This window comes from Carcharhinus amblyrhynchos, chromosome 4 (genome assembly GCF_965287045.1).
Source record: "Carcharhinus amblyrhynchos chromosome 4, sCarAmb.v2.hapA, whole genome shotgun sequence".
Classification (NCBI taxonomy): Eukaryota; Metazoa; Chordata; class Chondrichthyes; order Carcharhiniformes; family Carcharhinidae; genus Carcharhinus; species Carcharhinus amblyrhynchos.
Window position 1 is genome coordinate 86,389,922 of NC_137327.1, and position 9,883 is coordinate 86,399,804.

The following is a 9,883-nucleotide window of genomic DNA, read 5'->3' on the forward strand; positions in this document are numbered from 1 at the left end:
AATAATTAAAATACTAGAGAGTTTCATCTTCAAACATAAAGATACATCCCAAGAATGAATATACATAAAGAATCATGCAGCAAAATGCATTATTAAAACACAACTTGAAAGGTCCAGTAATTCTTAGCACTTCATGGTAGAAATGTGGGTTGGTGACAAGAGTTCCCATGTTTTCACGGTAATCTGTTTATTTTAGCAAGAGACAAACAGTGTGAAAGTAAAGAGGAAGGAATGTCACAAAGTCATTCAGCATTCATTCATTAAAATGATCAGCTGTAGTTTTCTACTTTCAGTACTATCAATATACTTGGAACCAATATGCAGCAGGAGCATTTATGTAACTGTGCAGCATACTCGAGCAACCCACTTAATTCATCACGTCAAACTGCATCCAGCATTAGTGCATGCATTGAATTTTGATGGTGTGTATGTAAAACCTGCCCTGAACTTTTCAGCTGTATTAGACTAAGCTGGCAGATCCTAATTGCTGAAGTGATGAACTTGACTGCAGCAATTGCATCTTTTATTGAGGGTTCATCTTTAAGAAGGTACAAACTCTATGACAGGATCAAGCCGGGTTAAACCAGGTCACTTTCAAGTCAAGTTTTGCCTTGCTCTATTATCACTTCGTCATTTAATCCCTCTCGCACTCATTAGATCTCTCTCCTTTGCTCCTTTCCCTTCCAAGTCCTCTTTCCTGGCTCTGCTTAAAAGTTGTTCATCTCTCACATTTATTAGTCTCAACAAGACATTGGCCAAGAATTGCTCAAGGCTGGGAAGTGTGAAGGCTGCTAAAATGGCAGCAAAAGGCATCAGGAAGAAAGCTCGACGTGTTCCCACTGCCAGAAGATATTCTCAAATGAACAGCAGAAGCATGGCCACTGTCAATTTACAGACCTATTATTGGCAATTTTATCACGTTAGGGACATTGAGCAGGCATCAGAACTTGCCTTCACCACATGGAGAGGCTACCAACAGGCAGCCTTCCAATGGCTTCCTCAGGCAGCAACTGGGGTGGCTTTGGTTTTCTGAGGCATTAAAGTATAAGTAAGGAGCCCTCGATGGCAATATTCATCCTAGCCCTGGAGTACTGGTGGGGTTACTCCCAAAGCTTGCCTGCCCTTAAAAAAGAATTTTACTTGCCTACAAGGAAACCTCAATATGGACATGTATCAATTCAGTATGTTAATTGCACCTTTTAAATATCTGAGTATTGTTAATGATCAAAGGGAAAACCCAAGCGTATGAAGCCCAAAACATATACGGGTATTTGAGGGAAATTTGCACTATACCAATACCAAACTTGATACAAGAAAATGAAATTACTAAATTAAAGTTTAGCAGTCGCATAAGCTACGTTTTCCAAAACCTTAAATATTGTATCTCTATCTTCAGTAGTTCTTATGAAGGGTAACTAACCCCAACACATTTATGCTTCATACAGTAGTATCTGTTCATTTCTATAATTAGCTGTAAATAATTATAAATTATGACAGTCTGTCTTTGAGTTTAAAGCATACCAATCCAAATGGATTGAGTGGCATATCACAAATGTGTATGGAACCCAGCAAACAAATTAACACACAGGTAATCATTAACCCACATATTAAGCAGCTTAGCAAAGGCAAGATTATTAAATTGTACAAATTCTATGGGAACTTCCAATATCCAAAAAGCATTCGATAACTTACTGCACAAAGGCAACTTAATAGATAATAGCCCATGGTATTGAGGTAGTATATTAGTACAGTGAGAGGACTGGCTAGCTAATAAAGTTCAGAGAGTTGGGAAAACATGGGCATTTTCAGGACGGCAATCTGCAACAAATGTAATGCACAGGGGTCAGTGCTGGGACCATGATTATTTACAATGTATATTAATGACTTGGACAAAGGACGCAAATGTACCACTGCCAAGTTTGTAATGACACGAAAACAGATGGAAAGGCAAGTGGTGATGATGACAAAGAGCGGGATTTTCCACCACGCTCGCCCCAACATCAGAAAGTCCCGCCTGCGATCAATGGACCTTTGTACGGTCCATATCCTACAATTGTCTTGGCAGGCAGGGCAGCAAAATTCCATCCAAAGAGTCTATAAAGGAATACAGACAATTAAATGAGTGAGCAAAAATTGAAAATAATATAGGAAAAATGTGAAGTTATACACTTTGGTAGGTAAAATAAAAGGAGCTGAATATTATTTAAAATGGAGAAAGAGTGCAAAGACCGCAGCACAGACACATCTGGGGATCCTCGTGCATAAAACATATAAAGCTAGCATGCAAGTTCAGCAGGTAATAGGGAAGGCAAATGGATTGTTGGCCTTTATTTGAAAGGGAATGGAGTATAAAAAAAGGGAAGTTTCATTAAAACTATTCAAGGCATTAGTTAGACCACACCTGGAATAATGTGAACAGTTTTGATCCCCTTACCATAGGGGAAATATACTAACCTTGGAGGCAGTCCAGAGAAGGTTTAGTAGGCTGATCCCAGGTATGGAGGGACTTTATGAGGAGAGGTTGCATAGGTTGGGCCTGTACTCATGGCGTTTAGAAGAATGAAGGGTGACTTTATTGAGACATACAGGATTCTTTGGGGATTTGACAGGGTAGAGACAATGCTTCCCCTTGTGAGAGAGTTTAGGTCCAGAGGGCATAATTTCAGAGTAAGAGGTCACCCATTTAAGACACAGATGAGGAGGAATTTCTTCATTCAGAGGGTAGTGAATCTGAGGAATTCTTTACCACGGAGGGTTGTAGAGACTGGGTCATTATGTTTATGACTAAGACAGGTTTTTAATCAGTAAGGCATCAAGGGTTATAGGGATAAGTCAGCGAAGTAGAGTTGAAGATCGTATCAGGTCTGTCATGATCTCAGTGGACCAGACTCAATGGGCCGAATGGTCTACCTCTGCTCCTACACCTTTTGGTCTTACTACTGCAAACCTATTGAGAAAGAAACCATTGCTAAGAGCTTAAATTTGAGCAAACAAGGTCCTTTTTTTCAGCAATTTTTCTGATCTTGTGTCTTATCATTGGCATTAGAAAGTGAAATAATCAACAGTCAAAAAAACAACTTACCTCTTAGCACTATTAAATGGGCATTCGCACTCTCTTTTGTTTGATTTAACCCATGCTTACTGCGCCACCTTACTTCACAAGTATAGGTTCCTCGATCACTGTACGCCAGATTTTTCAGGGTAAGTGAAACATCACCAGATCCAGGATTATGTTTAATACTTGTTCTGCCCCGGTTCAAATGGTGAACATAATTACCAAACTTATTTCTTCGAGTAATAATGGCATATGTATTAAAATACCAAATGACTTCTTCCTCAATGTACAGAGGAGATGGACGGTAGGTACAAGGAATGCTGACTGATTTTCTCAACTGCCCTGTCACCTCCTCAGGAACAATCAGTGTAAGTGAATTAGCTGTAAAACAGATAAACAGACAATATTATATAATAGACTCTGTGATCCACTTAGGAAGAAACTCTGAAAGAATACACAGCTTGTAGTGCAGTTTTTGCAGGTGTGGATCAGCTGTCCAGCAACCAACGAAGCTACTTTGGACTGGACAAAAAAGACAAATTTCAATTAGCGGTATCAGAGCATACTAGCAGAAAGGGTACCTATCCACGTTATATGGAGATACCGGCATTGGACTGGGGTAAGCACAGTAAGAAGTCTCACAACACCAGGTTAAAGTCCAACAGGTTTATTTGGTAGCACAAGCTTTTGGAGTGTCGCTCCATCTTCAGGCGAGTGAGGAGCTGTGTTCACAAACAGGGCATATATAGACACAAACTCAATTTACACTCCGAAAGCTTGTGCTACCAAATAAACATGTTGGACTTCAACCTGGTGTTGTGAGACTTCTTGTTGTGCATATTCCAGAAAGCCAGTGGTGAAGAAAGTAATTGAGGCCAATCTTCACATACGTTTATAAGCAGGCACGTGGCACTTCAGTTTCGAAGGTGGATTGGAGAATTTAGACTGTTTCCCTTGGAGAAGAGGGCTGAAAGAAGAAGCAATACAGGTATTCAAAATCATGATGGTTCTGGACAGAGCAGATAGGAAGAAATCATTCCATACATGAAAGGATTGAGAAGATGGTTTATCTTTCACCCAGAGGGTAGTTTGTAGCGTGAATTGAATTTCCTGAAAGAGTGCTGGAGGCAGGTCATTTCGAGATATTCAAAAGGGATTGCCACCTGAAAATAATGTGCAAGGTAACAAGATTAGGCAGTGGAGTGGGATAAGGTGGAATGCTCTTTTAGTGAGCCACTGTAGGCTCAATGGGCCAAATGTCTTCCTTCTACATTGTAAAGGTTCTGTAATTTTGATTCCAAGCATAAAAGGGCACAGATTTCAAGTAATTGGCAAAAGAAGCAAAAGCAATATGAGAAAAAACATGTTCCTACAGCAAGGGATTACAGTCTGAAATGCACTACATAAGGATGTGGTAGAGTCAGATTCAATCAAAGCAAAAAAGAATTAAGCAGTTATCCGAGAAGGAAGAACATGCAGGTTACGGAGAGAAGGTGGAAGAATGTCACTGAGGGATTTGCTCATTCGGAGAGCCAGTCAGACATGATGGGCTGAATGGCCTCCTTTTGCACTGTAACAATTCTATGATTCAGTGAAAATGCAAAGCTGTGCACTTCCTTTTCTGCTAAGTAGTAATGAAGTGAGATTCTCCAAGCTGCTTTCTCTGGTTTCCAGGTGTTTCTGCGCTTGATAGTAGCCTGAAAATAATGCAATTCATGATGGTAGTAGGATGCAAATGGCCAAGCTGAAGGGAAATGGATATACAAATTACACAATCACAAATATCAAAATTATCCCACGCTAGTACTTTTTTCTCTGCCCAATATTAAAAACAGAAATATAAAACACACATCCACTGATACTTGACAGCAACAAACGGTACTGGGAAAAGGCCTTATTGTAATTTCTACGTCACTGTCAGATTTTTGAGCTTTTCCCACAGTTGCGACTGCTAGGATGAGGAACTCTCTGCCCTGTGCTATGGGATTTCAGTTTATGGCTTCTGTCCTTCTATCACAGATGATAGAATTTCCTGTAAGAATATTTCCTTACGGAGATGAATGAAGAGAACAAGGATTAGAGAGAAATTCAGTTAGTCGACGTAGGAAGCATCTAGCAATCACCCTAATACCTGCAAAGCATAGTGCTCCAAACACACCTGACCCTGCCATAGCATTTGCTAAGGTTGCCATTCACAAGAAACTCAATGAGTTATGGCATATGTGGAACCTCACCTAGATCATCTCTGTCAATGACACTGCACAAATAGAGACTATAAAAACCACCGCGGTCCTGAGTCTTTATACTGAGGCTAATTCAGGTTGCCCGGGAGTTATCAAAAATGTTGACTAATCAGCCATGTACAAATGCACAGAGTAAAAACCTTGAGCCCACTGTTGTCTATTGATAATGCCCCTCTCCGCCAAACCAATTTCCCACCTTCCCAGAATCAACAATAGGTGGGCTATTTGGCCAAAGCTCCTACAAATCACCCTTTAAACTAAAGTAACCATGGAGTGTAATGGACAATCCAAAGTCTGATTTTACCCTGTGCCCCTATGCACTTCAGCAGATGTATTTGATAGTTAGCAGGAACTGAAACAACTCTTGCTAATTTTAACAGCGTATGTCACATTCAGAATTCTGCAGAGAGAACAAAATGAACTTGGGACCCTCCTACTTTGTTTGCCTGACACAGGATCATGTGTTGAAAAACTGTGACAACTGGGAGGAAGTGAGATGCTTCACTATTTCTGCAATCAAAACACTCCAGACCATCGATGCTGAATTATGGAAACTGTGGTATCCCGCTGCTACAAAAATGAGATATAATTCAGGAGATGAGGTGGCAACTTTGGACGAAGCTAGATATATAGATTTCTATTCAGCAAATTCTACAATCCCTTTCCTATCTCAATATAGCATTCTGCTTTCTCTGAACAGATTCTAAGGATGTGTCTACCAGATTTTTTGGAAGTTTCATTTATCCTTTTAATCAGTACTTCACAAACCACATTCCTTTCTCTTTTTGCATAAAAACAAATCTGGAAAATTGTTCACAACCTCAATTTACACTGATATCAAAATCAGTAATCTATTCCAATTATCTCTGGCAATGGTAGTTATGTTGCTGTATGTCTTATCATACATACAGTGCAGAAGGAGCTATTCAGCCCATTGAGCCTGTACCAACAACAATCCCACTCAGGCCCTATCCCTGTAACCATCTATTTACCCTGCTAATCCCCCCGACACTAAGGGGCAATTCACCATGACCAATCAACTTAACCCACACATTTTTTGAGTGAGGGGGGAAACCGGAGCGCCCAGGGGAAACCGGGGACACGGGGGAAAACGTGCCAACTCCACACAGACAGTTGCCGAGGCCAGAATCGAACCAGGTCCCTGGTGCAATGAGGCAGCAGTGCTAAACCACTCTGCCACCATGATGCCCTGTGTCCTACTAGTAATTATGTCAAAGTAAAAGTGTTATAGCTTCCCAGTTGCATTGGGTGGTGAAACAATTCTGCATGACATTTAGTAACTCTGCTAAAGTCAAATAGGTTAGAATCAATGTATTATGTGTGGGAAAATCCTCATTGTTTTCACATACCCTACATATCGCTCCATAAATAAACTGTCCTCCTTGCACTTGTCGGACAGTCAATTCAAGCCTCTAATGTTACTTATGAACTTCTGCCATTCAAAATATTTACCTCAAGTAGTTTGTTGAATGGTTTTCCTTTTAAAACTTTCCTACAACTTTCATTTATATCGTGCCTTTCCACCTTCAGGACATTCCAAATTGCTTCAGAGCCAATAAAATATGTGTTAAGCGCAATTACTGTTGTAACGTAGGAATTTCAGGCTTCCCATGCATCTTTAAAATATAGTATTGTACCATTTACATTCCAATCCTCTTTTTCCAGAAGACTATAAATTGCTGCATTTCCAGGGAAAAGACTTGTTTCTGATATTCCTATCATACTGTAGTTCCTATTACGTTAGCACTGCTGCCTCTCAGTGCCAGGGACCCAGGTTCAGTTCTTGGCTTGAGTCACTGTCTAAGTGGACTTTGCACATTCTCCCCGTCTGTGTGAGTTTCCTCCGGGTGCTTCGGTTTCCTCCCACAGTCCGAAGATGAGCAGGTTAGGTGAATTGGTCATGCTAAATTCTCCCTCAGTGTACCTGAATAGGCACCAGAGTACGGCAACTAGGGGATCTTCACAGTAACTTCATTGCAGTTAATGTAAGCCTACTTGTGACTAATAAACTTTCTACAACAATCAAAGTTCACACATCTTATTACAAACTTTCTGGTCTATGTAGCTTTAAATAGGATTCCTTCTTTTTGGCTTCCATGATTGCAGAGTACTGATAGTGAGGTCAGAGTTCCTTCACTCAAATCTATCAATTGCCAAACATTCATCTTCATTACTTACATTTCCAGTTTCCTCCCAACTCTCATTCTGTAGCAAATGAACTTAGGGAAGGCAAAAGCCTTGGAGCTTTTAAGCGGCAGTTGAATACATCCAAGGAAGATGGCAATTTTAGATGTGTTTAGGTGAGATTACAATTTTCAATTGCTGCCTTCAAATTAATTTGCATCATTGATGTTTGAGGTAAACTTCCCCTTTACCATGTGCAAGAATTTTACTAAAATACTATTGTACATTACTTAACATTACTTTTGGAACTGATATTTACACCTCATTTACACCTTTGAATACTTTGATATATTGCTATGCAATTAAGCCTGAAGTGGGCTCCCACAAGCAAATCTCATGCTTTCTACATCAATCCTTTTAACCTCTTGCTAATGTGAACAGTAAGCTCCAGGTAAACACCTGGCATTCTGTACAGTCTCTACCACTTATAATATCCACATTTAAAATGAGCAGTCACTTACATCTGCCAAAAAGGGATAAACATTATCCTTTTGCATTCAATGTTGTTGCTCAAAACACCTTAGGTACTCTGGATAAAAGCTTTGACAAAGGGTCATCTGTAGTCGACACGTCAGCTTTTTTCTCTCCTTACAGATGTTGCCACACCTGCTGAGATTTTCCAGCATTCTCTCTTTTGGTACCTCAAGTACTCCATTTATTTCAAGCAGAGAGTTTTGCTAATTATCTGCACCTCACTGAGATGCCCTGAATGCAACAAACAAGATCTTGTTCAATAGAACAATCGAGGGGAAACTCCACAAAAAAAAATCTAGAAGTACTACATTGTTATTACTGTCCATAACAGATTTATAATTCAAAAATAGTGGTGCTGATTTTTGTTGTAGTATGCTATCACAAAACCTTCCCCCTAATAGGGCATTGCAAAAATGATCGTTCAAATGAGCTCAGACAAAACATTAACAGGTTATTTAACATTATGGTCATTACAGCTAAATCCAATTCCATTCACAACTAATGCAGATTTAAAGAGTCAGCACACTGAAAGATTCTTTCCACCCAAACCAAGTACAAAGATCAATCATTGTGTCCTTATGCCTGACCTTATTTATCAGCTCAATCTGCACAGACTGATAGAATCTGGCACCTACTAGACTCTGATACAGTATTACACCACAGTGGTTTTACTGCAAGAGTCAATAAGTGATTTGTTATTTTCAGTTATATAATGCTTCCTTGTCAGACAACTAAAAATAACACATCCAGACATATTAAATCACCAGTTCATTAAATCACTGAAAATACTGGGACAAAAATAATAGTTCACATAGATAAATATTTCATAATCAAAAGTTTTAGGACTTTTTTCAAAGGAAGAATTGAGATAAAATTAACACTTACAGAGATTGAGGAACAAGATAAAAACCAATAATGAATATACTTGCTTCTCCATGTTGCATCTAGCACTAAGCAGTTGCAATTGCAGTAAAGGCTTGGCAAATTGAAAAATACTTCCCCTTTTCTTCCAAGCTGACTGCCCCTTGTGCACTAATGCATTAATATAGTCTATCCTTCATTTCCACTGAGTCAGCGAGTCAGTTATAATTCTGACACAGGCGGTGGTCATTTGAAGCATCAGGTCCATGCTGTCTCTCTGCAGAGCAATCCAGTCAGTCCCACGCCCCACTGTTTATTCTTTCATGGGATTGGAACAGCATTGGCAAGGCCAACATTTGCTGCACGTGAAGACGGTGAAGGTGGTATCAGCCAGGGCACTAAATACAAAGACTGGCAAATTATGTTACAGATATATAAAACTGGGCCAGATTTGGAATATTGTCTCCAATTCTGAACAGCACACTACTAGAAGGATGAGGCGGCTTTGGAGGGATTTGCCTTGTATGGAGGGTATTAGCTATGAGGACAGATTGAACAGACTGGGAATAATAGAGGGATACAGGCAGTTGGTCAAAATATGACAAGATGATCGGCATAGGCTTTGTGAGCTGAAGGGCCTGTTCCTGAGCTGTAATGTTCTTTGTTCTTATCCCCAGTTGCCCAAAATCAATACTTAAACATTTTTCAATTAAATGAAAAATGTGAAAAAAGTCAATTAAAAAGCCTCAATCTAATTAGTCACAAGTCAAAGGCACCAATTTTTCCATCTACTCATGCACTCACTGAAGATGAGCTCCTGGAATTTCCTGCTAGACCCTTGGAAGTGTCTAACTTAATAACGTGCTTGTTTCTTACTGCATGCAAACCTGTTTTTTTTTAAACATTTGATATCTGTATTGCCCTCAGTGCAAAACTACATATATGCCGTGTTTTTCCAGCACTTTGTTTCTTTATCCGCCGGTGCTTGTGCAATATTGTGCAAAACTATAACTATTCTCCATAATCTTTTTCTAACATCACTTCT

The 9,883-nt window shown here is 39.6% G+C and overlaps 1 protein-coding gene across 2 annotated transcripts in view; it reads right to left on the minus strand.

The window, feature by feature from the left end:
• The window catches only part of LOC145342159 (uncharacterized), a 28,786-nt gene extending 19,272 nt beyond the window's left edge, over positions 1-9,514 (minus strand). For both annotated transcript variants that reach the window (XM_080187452.1, XM_080187451.1), the window contains exons 1-2: positions 8,863-9,514; positions 3,083-3,436 (exon numbers count right to left, since the gene is read on the minus strand). In XM_080187452.1, coding sequence (XP_080043578.1) covers positions 3,083-3,436; positions 8,863-8,914 — 406 coding nt within the window. In that variant the 5' untranslated portion in view covers positions 8,915-9,514. The remainder of the gene's footprint in view (positions 1-3,082; positions 3,437-8,862) is intronic.
• Between the last annotated feature and the right edge of the window lie 369 nt (positions 9,515-9,883).